Source organism: Panthera onca, chromosome D1 (assembly GCF_046562875.1).
Source record: "Panthera onca isolate mPanOnc1 chromosome D1, mPanOnc1 haplotype 2, whole genome shotgun sequence".
NCBI classification, from domain to species: Eukaryota; Metazoa; Chordata; class Mammalia; order Carnivora; family Felidae; genus Panthera; species Panthera onca.
In genome coordinates this window covers 41,352,072-41,372,772 of record NC_138348.1, presented here as the reverse complement: position 1 = coordinate 41,372,772, position 20,701 = coordinate 41,352,072, and the positions used below count along the sequence as shown (strand labels likewise).

The window sequence follows — 20,701 nt, the reverse complement described above, 5'->3', positions numbered from 1 at the left end:
GGCGATCTTGCCTGCATTGTCTTAAAATTTCACTGGGTGGCCTCTGAGGTGGCCAGGCTAGGTGACAACTGTCCCTGGAATGTCAGGCAAAGCTCCCTTTGTGCTCCCATCAGACTAGTAGCCCAGGAGAGACTGGCCTTACTGCGGCCTGGATCCTGGGTGTGGGGGGCAAGGCTGCTGCTGGGGTGGGAAAGGAGACAAGGTCTGGCAGATGGCAGGAAATCAGGAAGCTGATAGATGAAGGGCAAGTCTAGGGACTGGAGATCCAGGAGCTGGCACCATCCGAGCAGGGCAAGCAGGCTGAGGGCACGGAAAGGCTGAGGAGGCAGAGGCAAGGCGGGCTGGAGCTGTTGTCCTGTGGGAGAGACAGACACTGAGTCAATCACACCTGGGGTGGGGGTGAGGTGGGCAGAGGAGGGGCCAGCTGAGTGGCAATGCCCGGGGTCTCTTCTATTCATAGCAAGAATGCTGTGTGGTAATGGCTGCTGCATTATCCGTGTGCTCTGAGCGTGTGTGCCCAAGTGCTGTGGGGGGCCGCAGCCGTGTGCACCTTGCGGAAGAGTATGGCACCTGCGTGTTTATGTTCCGTGTGCGGTAATACGTTTCAGTACCATCCATCTATGTATGTGTGGTTGGGACACTGGGCTGTAGTTTGTGTGGCCACATGGACAGCATATGTGTTTAGGTAAGGGGTGAGGTGTGTACTCTGGGTAATTGTATGTGTCCGTGGTCTCTGGGTGACTGGGGATTGGGAGGCAGGCAACTTACATGGGGTGCAGCCCCTGCCCTTGCCTACAGCCCCTACAGTCCTGGGGGTGTCAGCCCAGGATTGCTGTAGAGATGGCTCCTGATCTCACTCCTTGCTGAGGCTGCTCGGCCATCCCCAGAGGTAGCATCCCTGCCCCCGGGGCTGCTGTTTCCCCAGTAGCTAGCAAGTCCTGGGCAGCAAGGCCCAAGAACAATGTAGACATGGCTGGGCCCCTGCCCAAGGAGTCAGGCACCCCAGTTCTCTCCCTCACAGCGGGTGGGTATCACTTTCCCTCAGGGAGTCTGAGTTGTAGGTGCCAAGCTCCAAGATGGTGGCATCCAGATCCAATCAGGGCCAGCTACTAAGTGTCCAGGACTGTATTTTTAGCCCCAAGAGCTTTGGCAACTCTGGCGGTAGAAAGAGTTTAGGTTTTGGAGCAGGACAAACTTGGGTCCAAGCCTCAGCTTCATCACTAGCTCTGAAGCCTTGGTTTAGTCCCTGACCTCTCTGTCCCCGGGTTTCCTTCTTGGCAGAGTGGGGTAAGGCCACCTGTCTCACTAGGTCAGGGAGAGGACAAAAGGTGCAGAATGGGTCCTTCGCTTTGGTAGCTACCTCCTCTCTCCTTCCTGTGCTCAGCTTCCCTGAGGATGGACCAAAAGAAGCTGGGACTCAGCTGGGTGTGAGCTCTTGCTTTGGCGGTGTGCTGTGACTGGCCTGCTGGTCTCTGGGCCTAGGAGAATGTGGCAGGCTGAGCGAGCCAGGGGCACCTTCCTCCACAGCCCTCCTAAGGGCCCACTTGGAGCTGGATGTTCCTGGGGGCTCTCCCTGTGACTAAGAACCAGGCCTACTAGCAGCAGAGGCCAAGAAAGCAGGTGCTCAGGAAGCCTAGACAGGGCAGCAGGCCTGGCTTCCACTTCCCCTGGTTCCTCCTGAGAAAGGAGGCCTAGCACCTGGCTCTAGGCTGGGCTGCTACTGCCACCCCACCCCCACCAACCCCCTGGGCACTGGGGCCCAGAGAGGAAGGAATCTAGACAGGATGCCCATTGGTTGCTGAGAACCAATAATTTATTCTACCCTAATTTTATAAGACTTGCCGTCTTTCAGGGCCTCAGTGCTCCCATCAGGACCTGTCTTGTGAGAGGGGCAGATAAGTTGAGAGCTCTATGGGCCTGTGGGGGCACCTGGGAGTGAGAAGGCCCCTGGGAGTGAGAAGGCCCCTGGGACCTCAGTGCCGTGTCTGGGCTGTTTCCATGAGTCTCCCCAAGCACTAATGAGCCAGAGTCTTGCTGCCCCCCTGGGGGTGAATTTAGAGACTCTTTGGGGGGATCCCTTCATTTGCTGCCTCCTTAGGGCCTCAGCTACCAAAAGGAGCCTCACCTGGAGAAAATGTCCCAGGAGTAGAGCTACTTAGGGGGGTACTGAAGGATGAATGAGTTTTTCCAGAAGTGCAAAGACATGGAGTCAGGGGAGACATGGAGAGAGGGGTCAGAAATGTCAGAGAGTTTCCTGTGGCAAGAATGTTGGGTACATGTAGGAAAAGAGCCCTGGGAAGTCAGTGGGGCCAGGCACAGAGAATCTCCTGTGTTAGGTTGAGGAGTCAGGGTTTTTCTTTGTGGGCAGCATGGTCAGGTGGCCTGGGCAGAGAGCTGGGATGCCAGCTCTGGTAGGTGTGTGGAGACTGGACTGGTGGCTGAGACTCTAAGTCTAAAGCCTACTAAAGCTTCGATGGTAGGGGTCCTGTTGAGAGAGAGTCATGTGTGAGCAGAGGGGACAGAGGAGGACAGATCGGGGGAGGTTTGGAGAAGGTGGGTGGCTGATGGTGCAGTGGGGAGGGGAGGTGTCTCAGGCCTTCTGCCGTTGGCCAGGATCAGGAGACCAGGGGTGCAGTGGACCCTGCCTCTCAGCATTCCTCGGACACTCACAATGTGCATGTTCTCCTCTCTCACAAAATCCAGGGAGGGGCATGGCCTGCCCTTTGGGATCTGGTGAATGCCAAGCTCTAAGATGGGGCCCTCCAGAGGAGGTACTGGAGGCAAATACCCGGCATTTGGGAATGTGTTTTTAGCCCCAAGAGCTTTGGCAGCCCTGGTGATGGAAGGAGCTCTGGAGCTGGATCAACCTGGGTCAGAGGTGGTGGTCTTTTCCAGTTCTCATCCACTTCTGTAGGGATCTTTCAAGAGCTGTTTCTGGAGTTGGAAGACCTGGCTTAAGTCTGTAGCTACCCTGCCTCACCTTGTCCAAACCCCACCTGCCTCATAGGGCTGAGGGAGCTTGACTTTGCAGTCCCCTGCATTGTATGTGTCTCTGTGGGTGCCCTTCACCCTCAGCTGGGCAGGGAGCTCCCTGAGGGCTGGGCTGAGGCTTTATTCCACTCTTCTGGGCATAACCCAGTGCCTGGTAAAGAGTGGAAGGAAGAAAGGATGGATGGATGGACAAACGGATGGAGGGAGGGATGGATGGACAGGCAGGTGGAAGGAAGGAGGGGACTAAGGAGGGAGGAGTGAGAAAGTAAAGGAAGAAGGAGGGAAGGAAAATAGAAGAGAAAAGGGAAGGGAAGAATGAATGCATGAGGGATGAGAAGGGGGAGGGAGAGAGGATGGAAGGAAGGATGAGGAATGGAAGGGAGGGAGAAAAGAAGTAAGGGAGGGAGGGAGGGAGGGAAGAAGGAAAGAAGTAAGGATAGATGAGTGACAGAAAGGAGGGATCGATCAGTGGATGGGAGGAAGGACGCACTTGATAGTAGTCTGGGATAAAATGTTTGAAAATGGTCCAGTGCTCTAAAACCAACAGGACCATGAGCCTACTACAATGCATGGCTCGGGGAGACCTCTTCCTACTTGGGGGCCTCAGGCTTCCCATCTATAGCATGTAGTGCCTTGGACCAGATAATCTCTAAAGGCTGCTCTTACTTTTTAGCATTCTAAAATGCTGACGTTGTCCTTTTCCCTCTCCTCTCCCCTTTCTCCAACCCAGAATGTGACTTGAAAGGTCCATATAGTTCTTGGTTTCGAGAAGCATGCCATGCTAGGTGCCAGGTTCCATGGCCATGGTCAACCCAGACAGGACTGTTCTTGGACTTCCAGTGCTGCCCCCTGCCTACCGCCACAGGGGGGGAGGTGCGTCCATGCAGACTACAGGGTCGCTAGAAGTAGCACGGCTGCCTCTTGTTGTGGATACAGAGTGGGGTCTTGGCACTCCTTGAAGTTATCTGTGAGGACAGCTCTGGAGAACACATGGGCCACCCCTTCCAGACTGTATAGCCTGGAGCCATTTCCAGGAAGATGGCCTTGCTCCGGACATTGTCTTGCACAGGCTGGGAGAAGGCGGCACCCGGAGAAGAGAGGAGGGGAGCTGTGGGCACAGGCAGGCAGGGATGACCAGCCGGGCTCCTGGAGGAGAACCCACTGGCCAGTGTTCCTCTAGAGCTCTGGGAGGCCTGACTGAAGCCTGGAAGAAGAGGAATTCAGTCTGAGCAGGAGGGTTTAGAACTCAGACAGCTGCTCCATTCTCTTCCCTCAGGTACCCGTGTCTGCTGGCAGCTAGAGAAGCCCAGGGTCATGAGATGGGGCCGGCAAACCAAACCAAAGGAGCTCCTGAACCTTTCTCCAGGGGCTCAGGGCCGGAGCAGGTGGTTCTGGACAGGCTGGGTCACCCCAGCCATTTCCTTCTCACTGGTGGGGTCTGAGGGGAGGAGGCACCCACATATGTTTGGAAAGCCCCAGTCCCCCAGCAGCTCCTTCCTCCCTCCCACCCACTCCCCTACCCTAGTGGTGACAGGCAACTGGAGAGGAGCAGACACTGTGGTTTATGGTGCCTTTAAGGACCCCAGTCCGATTCTCCTTCTGATGCCTGAACCTGCCACACAGTATCGCCGACAAATGACTGTTTAGCCTCTCTTTCAATACCTCCAGGAAGGGGGATCTCACCTCCAAGTTGGTGGTGGGAGTTCCTAGCGGGGACAGAGAGGGAGTATAAAAGTCATCTGAGGCCCTGGGGCTGATATATATCTTTTGCAGTTCTAGATGGGAAAGAACCTGAAAGAGACCGCATCAACGAGGTACAGATTCCTGAGAGAGCAAATGGACTGCAGTAGGAATGAGGAAAGATGGGCCATGTGGCCTTTGAAGGACCAGATTCCATCATAGCTACTCCCCGTCATTCCCTTGCCACCTTCGGCCTCCGCAGGCTATGTCACTTTTATTATTCAGGGTGGGCTAAGTGCTTTACTAAATCACTCCCAAGTCACAGCAGCTTAATACATTAGTAGTTTATTTCCCACTCAGGTATTTAGTGGATATCTTTCTTTTCAGGGACCGAGGCTACATTCTTGTGGTGGCCCTACTGGCCCCTAGGCCCTCAGCATTTAACTGGCAGTTGGGGGAAGAAAGAGAGCCTGGAAGATTGAGTAGAATAGGTTCTGTGAGCCAGGCCTGTCATCAGTGCATGCCCCTTTTATGTGCTGTCCACTGGCCTGAGCTCAGTCACGTCACCCCACCTAACCCCCAAGGAAGCCTGGTAAATATAGTCTAGCTGTGCATCCAGGAGGAAAGGAAAAGCATTTGTGAAAATAAAGCAACCTCTTCCACAACTTCTTACCTGCCCCCGAGCCTCCTTACCTGGTGCTCTGAGGAGGGAAAAGTGGCCCATCAGTTTGGCCCACGTTGGAGGGGGGCATTGTGCAGGCGTCTTCCCTTGGTCTGGCCTCTGACTAGACCCAATGAAAAGGTACCTCAGGTTTCTTTGCTCCGGGTGGGAAGGCCTCCCTCTGACGCTGTGTTTCTCCTCCGCAGTATGTGGCCTTTGCCTCCCTCTTCTTCATCCTGGTCTCCATCACCACCTTCTGCCTGGAGACCCACGAGCGCTTCAATCCCATCGTGAACAAGACAGAGATCGAGACTGTTCGGAATGGCACGCAAGTGCGCTACTACCGGGAGGCGGAGACGGAGGCCTTCCTCACCTACATTGAGGGCGTCTGTGTTGTCTGGTTTACCTTCGAGTTCCTCATGCGTGTGGTCTTCTGCCCTAACAAGGTGGAGTTCATCAAGAACTCGCTCAACATCATTGACTTTGTGGCCATCCTCCCCTTCTACCTGGAGGTGGGCCTGAGTGGCCTGTCCTCTAAGGCTGCCAAGGATGTCCTGGGCTTCCTGCGTGTCGTCCGCTTTGTGCGTATCCTGCGCATCTTCAAGCTGACCCGCCACTTTGTGGGCCTGCGGGTTCTGGGCCACACTCTCCGCGCCAGCACCAATGAGTTCTTGCTGCTTATCATCTTCCTGGCCCTGGGCGTCCTGATCTTCGCCACCATGATCTACTATGCCGAGAGGATAGGGGCACAGCCCAATGACCCCAGCGCCAGTGAGCACACCCACTTTAAGAACATCCCCATTGGCTTCTGGTGGGCCGTGGTCACCATGACGACGCTGGGCTATGGAGACATGTACCCGCAGACGTGGTCCGGCATGTTGGTGGGAGCGTTGTGTGCGCTGGCGGGTGTGCTGACCATCGCCATGCCCGTGCCCGTCATCGTGAACAATTTTGGGATGTATTACTCCTTAGCCATGGCTAAGCAGAAACTACCAAAGAAAAAAAAGAAGCATATTCCACGGCCACCGCAGCTGGGATCTCCCAATTATTGTAAATCTGTCGTAAACTCTCCACACCACAGTACTCAGAGTGACACATGCCCGCTGGCCCAGGAAGAAATTTTAGAAATTAACAGAGCAGGTAGGAAACCTCTTAGAGGCATGTCGATCTGACCTTTCACCTCTGCCCCCCGTAGCGATGATTCCAGATTCAGTCAGACTGCTTCCTTAGTTCCGTGGGCAACCCTGGACCCCGCACTCAGTGTCGAGGTGTGGAGCCTGGGGGCCCAGGGAGATGCTGGGCAGCCAAATTCACAAGGCGAGAGCCTGCTGGAGGAACCTCACTGGTGGCCCTGGGTAAGGAGGTTGGCGCGCTGGTCTCGTGAGGTTCTGAAGAGACGACATGGCCCGCGAGGTTGCTGAGGACTCTCTTAGCAGGAGCCCAGGGGGCTGCTGCTCGGTGGGCAGGAGTCAAGCGTGAGTCTCTGACTCGGGCCACTGTCCCAGTGTCGGGGCAGGGCAGGGGTGGGTGAGTTTCGGAAATGCCAGACAGCTTCTGATTTGGTCTTTACTCAGCTCCCTTCAGGCTGTGCAGAAGGCACAGTTGGTGCATGGGATCTGGCAGGAGGGTCCCTGCAAAGGCAGTAGCCAGGAATCTCACCCCCAACAGAGCCTGTCTCCATAGCTGAGTAGAACTGCTCTGATTCCGGCTGCCTAGCTCCAGGTGCGTCCCAGGAGACGTCTGGAGCCCTCCGTAACAAGCTTACTTACCCCATAGCATGCCGAACCAACTCATCTTCTTCCACCACTCTAGAGTTTAGCATTTATCTTTAGGAACCTGTTGGAGCGACTCTAGCTTTCACGTTGTCTGTTTGGGTTGATGGTCGAGTGGGAGTTTCCGGTGGCCTTCTGATGGAAGCGACTGGTGAGCAAAGGACTAGAGGGGGCCACCACCCCGGGCAGCTTAGACGAAAGCACTACAGACCAGCAACAACCTCCCACCGAGGGTTCTCCCCGTTTCCGGCAGTGGGGACTGCAGCAGCAATACATGACATCCAGACCAGTGTACAACCACATTCCCGTGAATCCAGTGGGGGTCCAGGGGGGAGGGGGGCCATGAAACAATACTAGTCACCGTGGGATATATTCTCATATTCCATGGCTAGTGGTTCGTTATGGGACTATCTCAGTTTTATGAGAACCTGCACATAGCACATAAAGTTGATCACGGGGCTCTGGTCCGAAGATATAAAGCCCATAGTCTACCTCTACCCATGGAATACCATCGACTTATTCTGTGGACACAGGGATTTCAAGGAGATGAATGACCCAGAGAAGAATGACAACACTGAGCTAAGAAGTGCCAGGGTGAGGGAGGCTGAGTGAGTGATAAGTAGCATTTAGTCTATGGAGGAGGTCCCTGTGCCCAGGTCTGGCAGGCTAGCTCAGCCCTGGATGAGCAAGTTTCCCCCGGTTTGAGTGGCCTCGCCCAGTGGATGATTGATTCTTTCTTCCCTGCTGATGCACCCACCACCCCATCCTGCTCCCAACCTGGCTTCATCCCACACCTATGCTGCCTAGTGCAATACCCTCAAGGCCCACTTCTCTGCCCATGGGGGCTTTCCTCCCCCTTCATCTGGCCCCATACCCCTCCCCTTCCCGCTTCCTGGATTCCTGTAGGCACCCAAAAGGAATGTGGTTAGTGTCCTGGGCTGAGCCATGGGTTGGGCAAGGGTCTCAGAGGCTGGAACAGGGGCCCTGAGTGGGGCAAGGCATGGCTCCTGCTCACCAGGTGAGGCACAGGCCAGTGGAAATCTCCCACCCCAACTTTCTGCTCTGGATTAGGTGGACGTTTGACCTCAGGAGCCACTGTCATGGCAAGGAAGATTCCTGGGGCTCTGGGGAGGGTCTGGCCTGGCCTAGCCTCCACCTTCACTCTGGGCCCCATAGGAAGAGCTCAAACTGGGTGACACCACCATGGCGCTACTTGGCCCTTCTGTCACATCCTCTCCAACACTGGATCTGTCAGGATCAGTGCCCCGGGCTTGGGTGCCCAGACCAGCCTACCAGGGACCCCCAGTCACTCCAGTCAGGCACAGACTCCTCTGTACTCCTAGAAAATGCCAGTTTTCTCCATGTGCTGAGAGCCCACGCACACACACACACACGCACGCACACACACACCGAGTACAGATGTTTGTGTTCTGACATGCGCACCAGCTAATCCCAGAGACACAGCCCTCTTCCCGTGCTGCAGCAGACCTGTGAACCCTTTCACTCCTGGTGAATCCCCTGGGCCCCATAGTCATGGCAGCTCTGCTCCGGGGAGCCTCCTTGTTATGGCCCCAGATCTCAGGGACCCAGAGAGCGCTGGCTCAGGCAATCTCTGGCTGAGGAGGGATCTGGGGCCTTTCAAGCTTGCCCTCTGGAGCCCAGATGCCAGCACCCTCCTGCCTTTCTCTCCCCAGCCCCACACTCTGCCCTCCCTCCCTTCCCAAGTACTCACTTCCCTTGGAGGTGCTGTCCTGCTGTCCAGACCTATCCATCGTGGTTCCCAGACCCCTGTGAGCCTCACCCCCACCCCCACCCCAGAACACTCCTCCTCCCTCCAAAAGCTGATGCGTGAGACCCTGATGATCTATCACCAAGGTCTGTGGTCCTCAAGGGGTGGCCTCCCCATCTCTGTATCACTGAGTCCCTTCCTGTTTGCCTCCTTCTCTGCTCGCACCGACACACCTAGATGCGTGTGGGTGTGTCTGTGAGTGAGTGGGGTGGCCAGAGGTGAGGGAGGCCAACGTGGGTGGAGATCTGACCCTACAAGAATTGAGAGAGGTAAGATGCAGCCCCCAAGGCCTTTCCAGCCTCACTCCGCCCCCAAGGGCACTCAAATGGCCTCCACGAAAGCTGGGTTCTCCAATTCCACTTTTAGAATCTGGCTGAAGGCTAAATGCCCGGCTCTGGCGCTTCCCCTACCCCTGACCCCACAGGGCCAGACCCCCCAGGACTCAAGCAAGGCCTCCCAGTCGTATCAACAGCACCCTCCCTCACCTCCACCTCTTGGTCTGTCCTGAGGCTTCAGGTCTGTGTGTCTGTGAGGGATGATCTGGTCTCCTCCTCTGTACCATGGCTAGCATGGCCTCAGTGTTTGGGCGGGGGGTGGGGGGGGGGTTCATCCTGTGGGGATCATAGTGCCTCATGGGGGGATGCTAGCAGGGCACCCCACATAGTCAGGGACTGCGTGGGGCTGATGGCCCAGGAGCAGCTGCTTGTCTCCCAGAAAGGGTCTCCCTCCCCCCGTCTGCAGCCGGGGTCCTGCTCCGGAGAGCTCGGAATGCTCCCCCTGTCCTGCCATGTTCATTCACGTGCGTGTCTTGTCCATCTCCGCTCCTGTGATACGGGTTGGTCCTCTGTGGTGCTGCGTCCGGGGCTGCGGGGTCCCACCATAGGTGAGCAGGGGGCTGACAGGGGGGAGGGTTGGTGGCCAGACTCACTTTTTGCCCATGGGCATGTAGGGCAGCATGAAGTCCTGGAGCAAGCTCCTATCTGGGCTCCTCAGGAGCCACCACTGCAGCCTCTGGGGCATCTGTGGAGGGGGATTCTCCTCTGAGCAGCTGAGTCCGGAGTGCCCCCAGGCCTGGCCCTCCACTTTTTCCCCTGCTGGGCTGCAGTGGGTGCTGGGAGTGGTGGCAGCCCGGGGCGAGGAGGGGTGGGGGCGCGGGGAGGGTCACAGGGTCGGGCAGAGGTGACCAGGCAGGGTGTGGGCAGGGCCTTTCCAAATGGGCTCACCGAGTTTGCGCTCGTGTTAGAGGGCGAGGGGGGGCAGCTGCGGCCCGGAGGGGGTCCTCGTGGCCCCCAGGTGGGCCAAGGTGGAAGCAGTAGAGAAATGAACCCACTCTGAGGGCCAGGCATGGGTGTTCTTTTCTGTGTTGTTCACATTTTCTCTCTTTCTCTCTCTCTCCACTAATCATGTTTCTCTCTCTCCTCGTTTTGTTGCATGACTTGTGCCAGTTCTCGTGATTATACTCTGCTCGTGTCTCTCACAGACTGTCCCCAGTTAGCCTGGGACTTTTTCCCTGAGCCCCAGCTGGGCAGACCCCTCGGGGCTAAACCCAAGGAAATGCCCAGCAACCCCCACCCTGCCCCAGCCCGGCGTGCGCCCCCTGGCGCCCGCTGCTGGTGTGAACAGTAAGTACATCGGCGGGGCCCGGAGAGCAGGGCAGAAAAGCCGGCCCCGCTGGCTGAGGGCCCGGACACCGGGTTCTCCTTGCTCCAAAGTTTAAAAAAAAATGACCCTCTTGCGGATGCTCATCTATCTCAGCCCATTTCAAAGCCTGGAAACCATCTCCGTGAGACGCTGCCCATGCTGTCATTTCATCATCGCAGGCCGGCGGGTCTAGTGGGGGCCGAGGGGCCTGGGGCCAGGGGGGGGCAGGGCTCTGAGCCTTCTGGGGAGCAGGTGGGAACCGGGGCTCCTGGTGGCCATCTCATTCAAAGGACAGGATGGGGGCAGGAGGGTGAGCTGGCACCTCTGGTCTTTTTCAGGGGTTCTCCAGGTTTCGAGAGTTGGCCCCTCCTTGTGGCCTCTCTTCCAGACACCCCTCTGGAGTTGGGGCGGGAGAATGCTCCCAGTTTTCTGAGAGCACCCCAAACCACAGAGTAGGAAGCTGGCTCCTTCACAGAGCAAGACCTAAACACACCTTCCCCTTCAAGGTCATCATGGTTGAGAGAAGAAACAGGCCCCAGGGATATCCTGGAGTCCCTCCAGGGAGAGAAAGGTGCCCAGCTCACACCCACCCAGGATGCCTGATGGCTGCCCCTGCCCCCTGCCCCTGCAGGGAAGACCAGCCCGACTTTGGGCCCCTTAAAGGCCAAGGGAGCTTGATTCTGCAGGGGCGCAGCACTGAGGGGCAGAGCCGGTGGGTGGGGGCTCAGCACTCCGAGCGAAAGGAGGGGTCTCAGGCTCTACCGCCCACCTTTGACCCGCCCCTGGGCAAGAACTACCCTCTGCAGATATCTCCAGTGACAGACAGATGATGGCCAACAGAGAGACAGCAAGTCCTGGCTCCCCTCCCAGATGGCGATGCTGCCGGGTAGGATTTGCCGTTTTCCCCTTGAGGACAATTTGTGCAGGGTACTGTGGGCCCCAACTCCACATCCTCATCCACTCTCTCCTCCCTGAGATTTCCCCTCTTTCTCCCGCTGCCTTCCTCCCTCAGCCCCTCCCTTGGGAGGGAAGACAGGGGCCGGCCAGAATGGGGGGCAGGCCGGGGCTTGTCCGTGTGCACACGTGTGTGCCCACAGACACGCCCCAAGTGCTAGGCAGCTCCCAGACCCCAGAGAGGCCCCAGTCACGTGGTGTCAGAGTTACCTTGGTAACTGGCCTTTCTGGTTCAGAATAAATCGGGGAGCGAAGCCCCTGGGATTTGTCGAGAAACGCACTGTACGTGAAATGCTTTGCCATCTTGTACGACAGACCTTTTTTTTAAGTTCCAAAATTATGATGGGATTTTTTTTGGATTTGCTTTACGAATAAACCTGATTGGTCCATTTCTCTTTTGACTGACTGCCTCTTTGTAGTGACATGATGTGCACACGGGCCGTGATCCCACCCGCGGGCACGCTGAGTGTGTGCACACGGAGAAGGATCACTTGTGCGTGTAGTTACATGATGTGAACAGGGTCACGGAGGAGGGTCCCCTCTTTAGTCTTTCAGAGAAGTCTCCCCTCATGTTCACACCCATGTTGGTGTCGTCTTCCTTGAGGTTCTCTCACCCCAGATGAAGTCTTTGAGGAAGCCCACCGTGGGGACTGACTTGCCCTACCCTGGCCTGGAAGATTCTGCTTTGAGGTCAGAGAGCAAGGGGCAGGCTCAGTCCCCAAGAGTGATGGGCGGGACCCGAGGTCAGACAAGCTACCTCTGCCAGCTCCAGAGACTTCCATGGCTCTGCTTCTGGACTTGGGAGAGGGAGAGCTCCTGTTCTGGCCGTGCTTTGCCCCCCGAATGTTTCCTCAAACCTCTGCCCAGGTTCCTTCTCAGGCTCTCACAGAGGCCAAGACTCCCCTTTACCCACCCGAGTCCATCCGCCGCTGTTGTCTTTACACGTCCATTTGCTCTGCTTTGCCGGGATGCTGCCGTGAGGAGGCAGAGGAATGGGAACCCCTCCCAAATCATGGCCCGCTGTCACTGCCTCATGCATACATCCCTGTTGTGCCTGTGCAAGCTGACCAGGCCCGCTGGGGGGCGGAACGGGATGGTGGATACCGGCGTGGTCTGTGTGGGGCTCAGAGCAGACTGAGTGACTAGCTTAAGTCTGTGTGGGGGATGGAGCGGACTAGTTGAATTGGACCTGTGTGGGGAAAGAGAGACTGTGTGGCCAGGCCTGGAACGTGTGGGGTGGGCTATATAGAGTACCAGGTTGAATTTGGAGGAGACTTGGGTGACCATGAGTAGTCTGGATAGGGGACAGGGCATGCAGAGTGACCAAAGTGAGTCTGGGGACAGAGAAGACTGTGTGACCAGGCCTAGTCTGCATGGGGGGGTGAGGCATACAGAGTGACCAAAGTGAGTCTGGGGACAGAGGAGACTTTGTGACCAGGCCTAGTCTGCATGGCGGGGGGTGAGGCATGCAGAGTGACCAAAGTGAGTCTGGGGACAGAGAAGACTGTGTGACCAGGCCTAATCTGCATGGGGGGGTGAGGCATACAGAGTGACCAAAGTGAGTCTGGGGACAGAGGAGACTTTGTGACCAGGCCTAGTCTGCATGGCGGGGGGTGAGGCATGCAGAGTGACCAAAGTGAGTCTGGGGACAGAGAAGACTGTGTGACCAGGCCTAGTCTGCATGGGGGGGTGAGGCATACAGAGTGACCAAAGTGAGTCTGGGGACAGAGGAGACTTTGTGACCAGGCCTAGTCTGCATGGCGGGGGGTGAGGCATACAGAGTGACCAAAGTGAGTCTGGGGACAGAGGAGACTGTGTGACCAGGCCTAGTCTGCATGGAGGGTGGGGCATACAGAGTGACCAAAGTGAGTCTGGGGACAGAGAAGACTGTGTGACCAGGCCTAGTCTGCATGGAGGGTGGGGCATACAGAGTGACCAAAGTGAGTCTGGGGACAGAGGAGACTTTGTGACCAGGCCTAGTCTGCATGGAGGGTGGGGGATACAGAGTGACCAAAGTGAGTCTGGGGACAGAGGAGACTGTGTGGCCAGGCTTGGTGTGTACAGGGGGTGGGGCACGCAGAGTGACCAGGTTGAATCCAAATGGGTCGGGGCAGGATGAGTGATGAGATAGGGTGTGTGTGGAGGACAGTGTGAAGGGTGTGATGCGGTGGGATCCCGATGGGGGTGGGGTGGAGTTGACTGATGGGTCTAGATGGGGCTAGGGAAGCCTTGAGAAGCCAGCTAGATGTGGACGGGAGGCAGCCAGGCTCTGGTCAGCGGGAGAGAGAGGTCTGCAAAGGCCACCTCTCTGGACTGGAGTTTTTCTGCGTGTTTGTCTGTCTTCTCCCTGAGCTCTGTGTCTGGCCCCCTACCCATGACGCATCCACACCATCCTGTCTCATCGGCCCTGCCTTGGGCCCTGGGCCAGGCCCCCAGCACCGCACTTGCTGGACCCATCACTAACTCATCTTTTTGCAAACTTTGAGCAAACCCAGGACCCCCTCCTTCCCTGCACTGTGGGCAGCCCATAGGCTGCCTGAATGAGCCGGGGACCCCCAGCCTCCTGCCTCCCTCCATGGTCCACTCACTTTTCTGTCCTCAGGGACAGGCTGCCCTTTGCCAATGCCCCACCTCTGGCCTGTCCCCCTCCCCCACTAAACAGTTTTCAGTGTCTCAATAGCTTCTGCTTATATGTTTGAAGATTCCAAACTGAATGGGGAGGTGGCGAAGGCCGCGCTGGCGAACGAAGACTGCCCCCACATAGACCAGGCCCTCACTCCTGATGAGGGCCTGCCCTTTACTCGCTCGGGCACCCGCGAGAGATACGGACCCTGCTTCCTCTTATCAACCGGGGAGTACGCGTGCCCACCTGGTGGAGGAATGAGAAAGGGTATGTAGAGGAGGCGGGGGGCACTCTGCATCAGCTGGGCCGCCTCGCGCTCCTGCAGATGGGCGGGTGGGGCGGCGGGCGAGGGGTGCTGAGGGGCAGGCAGGCACGCTGAGGGGGGGCAAGGTGCAGAAGGAGCCCCCCCCCACCCACAAGGGTTGGCCCTTGGAGGTCTGAGTCCTTTTCTCCCAAGTAGGATGTCAGGCTGGCAGAGAATCTGAGGTCCTGGCAGCTGTGGGTTGGGACTGAGCCGAGGGGAAAGGAAGGGGTGCCGGAATGGGCTGGCTGACTACGGGGCTGTGACCCTAAGGCAGGGTGTTACCCGGGGATGTGGGAGGAGTCTCGACTCCTCCAGGCTGCTCTGGCAGATGGCAGGTGAGACCCAGAAAGCAAAGTGATCTCCCCTGTCCCTTGGTTGAGGAGGGCAGTGGGGTGGGCCTGGCCTGACCAGGACCCTGTGGACGTAACCACCCAAGGATGCATGTTCTGGAAGAGCACCATTTAAAGAGAATCTGTAGGCCAGTGGGAGGAGAAGCATGAAGAGAGGTGGCTTCAGGGCTTGGGGGTGAGACCAATGTCATTGCAGAGGTAAGATGTGTGCTAGTCAGAATATTGCTAGTGGCAGTTAGAGAACTTGCCAAGAAGGTGAAGCACCACCCTGTGCAGCACCTTCGTTCCCTGGTCACCGCCCCGGGTGTGATCAGCGCCCCCTTGTGGTTGGTGAAGGCTGAGCCCCATAGTGGCCTCTGTTCAAGGTCTCCTTGTTAGCAGACACTTATCTTAGTCTGACCTCCTGGGGAAAAGATTTCCACTAGAGCTTGAGCATGGGCTGGAGAGAAGCTTGAGGCAGGGGCCCAGAGCACCCTAGCCCCAGGCTTCAGGCATTGGCCTGGAAGGTAGAGGAAGCCATCCTTGACATATCGGACTGGCTGGGCAACTCGTGCATGTCTGGGAGTGCCTCACATGCTCACACGGGATGCATGCTGACCAGAGTGAGCAGGCTGGGCCCGAGGGATAGTTGGTTTTTTAGAGCAATAGTTGGTGTAGACGGTGGCCATTCACAACTGCTCCAGTACTTGAAGTGGTCCAACAATACACAAGGAGAGAACACAGAATTCCAAATAAAGGGCAAACCCAACCCAGAAGAGGAGAGGCAGCCTATACTGAGATGGGGAAGTCCTTCTGGTCACTGGTGCTTAGTGTGCCCACCTGATCCAGTCTGGTCCCTGCTTCCTTGCCCTGCCTGGAGGTCCCTCGGACCCCAGTGCGGCAAACCGCTGCCCGCATGGTGCTGCATGGTGGAGGGCTGCGGGCCTGGGGTGGGCCCATCCTTGGCACCTTCCATGGATAGGCCTGATGCTCCCTTTTGCACCTGGCTTTTTCCTGGGTAGAGGCTCTAGAATACCAGGAGCAGGGGCAGCCCAGGGGAGTGAGGGGGAAAGCAGGTAGACTTTGTGGCTGTGCTCTGCCCAGTAAGGTCTCATGGGCTGCCTGTCTCCTTCATCGTCACTATTGGATCAATCTGTGTGGCCTAAAAGAACAGAAAGGAGAGTCTCTTTACCGTGCTTCCAGAAGCCCAGGGAGTGTGGGACGGAAGAAGCCCCATCTCCCTGTAGTGGCCAAGGGAGCTCGGCGGCAACCACTGTCCACGGGTGGTACCTGCTCCCCAATCCCACAGAGGCGTGGGGGGCCAGAGTGTTTGGGAGGCACCAAGGGTGAAGTGCCCCCACCCACATCCACCCGGCCCTGCTCTCATGGAGCCATGACAGCGCCGAGGACTTGATTTTCTCAGGATAATTCCAGTGCACAAGCCACATGCAGAGTAGGAGAGTTAGGGACTCAACCCGGTCCCCAAGAGGGAGAAAGAGGCGTGCTGGGCCGGCTCACTGCATGGGAAAACCAAGCCCGCTGGAGAAGAATCTGCCTGCCTCTGCATGCGGCTGTTCTGTCTTTCCTCTTCCTTCCTTAAAAACTAAGTACCAAGCGGGATGGGAAAGCCAAGAAGAGAAGCTCAAGTGTTAATTGTATTCTTTACATACAGATCTTTGCAAAGAAAGCCCTGTCATTGCTAAGTATATGCCGACAGAGGCTGTGAGAGTGACTTGACCAGGCGGCTTGGCCGAGGACACTGGTGGCTATTAAGCATCTGGGTGGACCAGCAGCCCCTCCTCACCCTCGGACAGAGTAAATTCACGCCATGCAGGTTTGCCGGACGAGTCCGAGTGGCCCAGGTCTTGTACTAGGACGGACGTAGCTTTTTCTACGGCCAAATGGTAACTGACCGTAGAGGATTTCTTTTCCTTCTTTTCCTTTTTTTTTTTTTTTTATTTTATTTTATTTGGGGAGGGCGGTGGAGGGGTTCCTTAGCATGACTTGCATGAAGTTAAACAGAAAACCCAGCAAACCAAACCCACCAACCCCCCTGCAACTGTAATGATCACCCTAAACAACAACAACGACAAGAAAAAGGAAAAAGTCCTCTATTTTCTTTCAAAGCTCTTTACTTTTATTACACACGTTGTTGGAGCCAGACTGTAACGGCGTTCGGTAGAAACCTGTACATTTCTGGGGGTGGGAGGAGGGGTGGGGACGGGGAATGGATGGCTTCCCTTTTTGTACACGAGATCGAGAGTCAAGGTTCCAAAAAGGGCAGTCGGTCAGTCATCGGTCATATTGACCTCACCTTCATAGTTCATTTCTCACGTGGAAACTGAGAACTTTGCTCCAAATAGAATTGTGGAAACACGCACTGCTGCTTTCTTCCCTCTCTGTCTGGCATGCTTGTGACCCAGCGGACGTCTCCCCAAGACCCTTGACAGCGGCTAGTCTAGGTTGATTCAATCATCTTCTCGGTGTGTAGATCCAGTGTGACCAGCTTTCATTACAAATTGTTCATAGTAAATAACACCGTACGGATTTTCCAAGTGTTACTTTAGAGCACCAAAAGATCAGGACCACAGGAGGGGTGGCCCTCCTCCACCTTTATTAAGGCACAACCTGGCATTGTATGCAATTTAGTACTTCAGAGTAAAAAACTGCATGCCCAATGTTATGCAAAGCGATTCTAGCATGAAATAAATTTTGTATCATGGTTTCTGTATAGTCTAAAGCAGATTTGTTTTCCTGAAGCAATTGGAGGTTTGCAGAGACCCACTTCTGCATCTTGAATAAATATAGTATTTTCCCAACAGAAACAGAGGACAGTAGCTTGGCTTTGGTCTGATTCTAAAATTAGTGGTGGGGTGGGGGGTGGGGAAGGATGATATTTTTGAAAAACACATGCTTGAGTTGAAAAAAAAAAAATGCAACATCTCGAGCCTTCACTGCAGCTCGAAACATTTCCTGGAAAGAGAGCAATGCTGCTTTAGCTCAACACCCTCCCCTCCTTGGGCTCTGGCCCTCAATAATAAAAAGCTGACTTTTGAGATGAAGCACGGGTTTGGGTTTTTATTGCCTTGGGCAGTGTCGTGATTTGGTTCTGCCTGTGATCGGGCCTGCTGTGGCGGGGCTGGGGTGGGGTGAACCTGAACCTGCTATGTCTCGACAACATAGCAAGGTGCTGGCTGTCCTCCCGCTGGGAAAAAAACCAGGCCTTAAGGAAGAAGTTTTGCTCTGGCCCCCGCCTCTGCAGATCCCGTTGGGTCTGGGGAGGGGAGGCAGCTCTCAGAAAGGATGGGGCATACAAGAACCTGACCCTAAAACAAGCACATACTCTAGGGGGTTCACTGACATGGAAACTTCTGTGTGAGTCATGCCATTTTGATGACTCCTTGAATCTGGCCATGTCAGAGCTCCCAGCCCCCTTGCAGACCTTTCAGTCACCTCCCTCCTAGGGCCATTGTTGAATCTGATAGTGGCAGAGGCAGGGGGCTGACCGACAGTTCCGGGTGCCCTACCCAGCTGCACCCTGCTGGCTCAGCTGGTGAGACCACCCATGCATCTCTCTCAGCCTGGAGGCATCTTGAAGGGGAGGAGCCCTCCCTCAGGGGTCTTGATTTGTGATGATTACTCACTTGGCTTCTCATGGGGGATAGAGTGGGGATTGGGGGTTCCTATCCTTTCCTTATCCATTGGAGAATCCAGGAATATTCAGGTGGGAAAATATCTAATGATCATGGTAGTCAACCTCCGAGCCTTTTACAGATGAGGAGCTGAGGTCCACAGAGAATGATCTTCCCAGGGCCAGAAACAAGTGGGTGTCTCTCTCCCATTTCAGTTCCCTTGATGCCCCCAGCATGGCCTGAGTCAGCCGTCAGATGGGCAGGTGGGAGGCCGAAGGTGGATGCTGAAGTCTCATCTCACTGTTCCTTGTCCCCTCAAAGCCTTTGCCTCAACTTCCATCCTGTGTGGTCCGGGAACCACGGGCTGGGGGTCAGTGGAGCAGTGAGTACAGTAAGGCCTCCGCCCAAGGGGCTACGCGGCCATAGAGCTGCCAGAGCACACCGTGTATGTCACAGCCATTCATAACTATCAGGATGTGGGAGCCAAACAGCCTCAGCTGCTGCAGGGAAGGTCACGTTCACTCTACCTGGGATCCAGTTTGGGGGAAGTGCCTCTCTGGTGGACTCGAGTGGACTTCACACAAAGCCATTTACAATGTGGGTTTTCCGAGACACACCAGCTAATGGGGAAAGGGGATTGACGTACACTGAGCATCTGCGCGGGGGGCAGCTGGGAAACATTGTCTAATGACAGCCCACAGTAATTCACTCTGCCCATTTTGGAGCTAGAGGACAGGTGCAGAGAGGTAAAGCAACTGGCCCAAAGCCACACAGCCAATGAAAGATGAAGCCAAGATTTTAACCCAGTCAAGCTTGACTCCAGAGTTCAGGTGAAGCTGTCTCAAGCCAACTGGGGCCTTCTTGGGGCAGGAGCGGAATAGATAGGAACACTAGAGAGGCTCATCCTGAATCCCAGGATGCTCAGGACGTGGCTTCCTGCCCTCCTTCATGATGCGCCATGGGTATGACAGAGGGGGGCTTTTCACAGGCCGCTGAAAACTTCTACACACACATCTGGCCACCTCACTCTCCTTCCTGAACACCTGTTGCCCTAGGAGGGAAACTGAAGCTCCTTCTATTGGCCAGCATGCCCCCTGCCCCACTCCTGGCCACCTCTCCTCTTCTCTCACCTCTGTGCCTCAGTTGCTCTGTAAGTCTGAGCCCGTAGCGGTCACACACATGCACCTTAGGACCTGGAACTCCCTCCCTCTATGGTCCCACCCCTTCCTGACTAACTTTCTAACTCTCAATTTCCATCCATCACGAGGTCTTGCTTTGGAAGTGGCAGGTGCCTGGGGGCAGGGTGGAAGGCTTGCTTTCCTCTGAGCCCCAGGCCCCGATTCACCTTCGCAAGCACAGTCTCATCTAGTTCCGCCTCCTGGCCTGATGGCCTTCTGGGACTGAAGGTGGTGGGGGTATCAAGGGGAGAGGGGGTGCCTGTGACCAGGAGGGGAGAGCCTGTGGTAGGTCGGTGAGGACGCAAACACCCCACGAACACCTGGAATGTGGTGACCACACACAATCACTCCAGAGGCCAGGCCCAAGAGCTGTGAGCACACGGCAGAGCTCACTCCCCTCTTCTTTTTCCTTCCCCCTCCCCTTACGGGAGGAATACAAAGGCCAATCTACTTCCTCTATCAGAAAAAAAAGTAAAGAAAACGAGTGGGTACTCAAGTTGGCTTCTATGGCTCATTAGCTAACCAGGTGGGGGATGCTGACATTAACTCTCAGCTGGTCATAATCTGCACAGCACAGTTATCACACACTTGTAAGAGATAAGCACAGAGGACAGGTGGGTGTGAGGGGATCATGATCCCCTCATTTAACCTCCCTACCCCCTTGGTGGCCCTGAAGGTGTACACACCAGTTCGTTAACATTTACCGGGCACTTCCTCTGTATCGGGGCCCATCTTTGGTGAAGGGTTCCAGAACCGACCAAGACCCGATCGCTCACTCTCGAAGAGCTGAGGGTCTGTTTGGAATGAGGGGCTCGGACATCTACAAATCTGAGGATGACCATGGGAATCAAAGGGCCCAGAAAAAAATCTGGGCGACCCTGTGGACAGCCCCTTGAGCTTTCAGGCACTCATCAGATCCAGTGAACGGGCCTAGAGAAAGCCTGTCTGCCGCTGCAGGAAGGGCAGAACGGAGGGACTTCCGGTGACAGGGCTGTCTGTGGTGGCATCTAGTGCCAGGGGCCATTCGCTCTTCCATGCGTGGATTATCAAGAAGGGTCTGAGTCACGTTCTGAGCCAGCACCCCTGACCTTGTTTCAGGCTGGGAAGGAGCCCCAAGACACTTCTTTCTTGTGCCCACAGGTGGCCT

The 20,701-nt window shown here is 56.0% G+C and overlaps 1 protein-coding gene across 1 annotated transcript in view; it reads left to right on the top strand.

Moving 5' to 3' along the window:
• Nucleotides 1-17,795, top strand: part of KCNC1 (potassium voltage-gated channel subfamily C member 1) — a 45,411-nt gene extending 27,616 nt beyond the window's left edge. Inside the window, exons 2-4 of the mRNA XM_060606157.3 lie at nt 5,539-6,472; nt 14,190-14,378; nt 16,417-17,795. Coding sequence (XP_060462140.1) covers nt 5,539-6,472; nt 14,190-14,378; nt 16,417-16,481 — 1,188 coding nt within the window. The 3' untranslated portion in view covers nt 16,482-17,795. The remainder of the gene's footprint in view (nt 1-5,538; nt 6,473-14,189; nt 14,379-16,416) is intronic.
• The last annotated feature ends 2,906 nt before the right edge of the window (nt 17,796-20,701 follow it).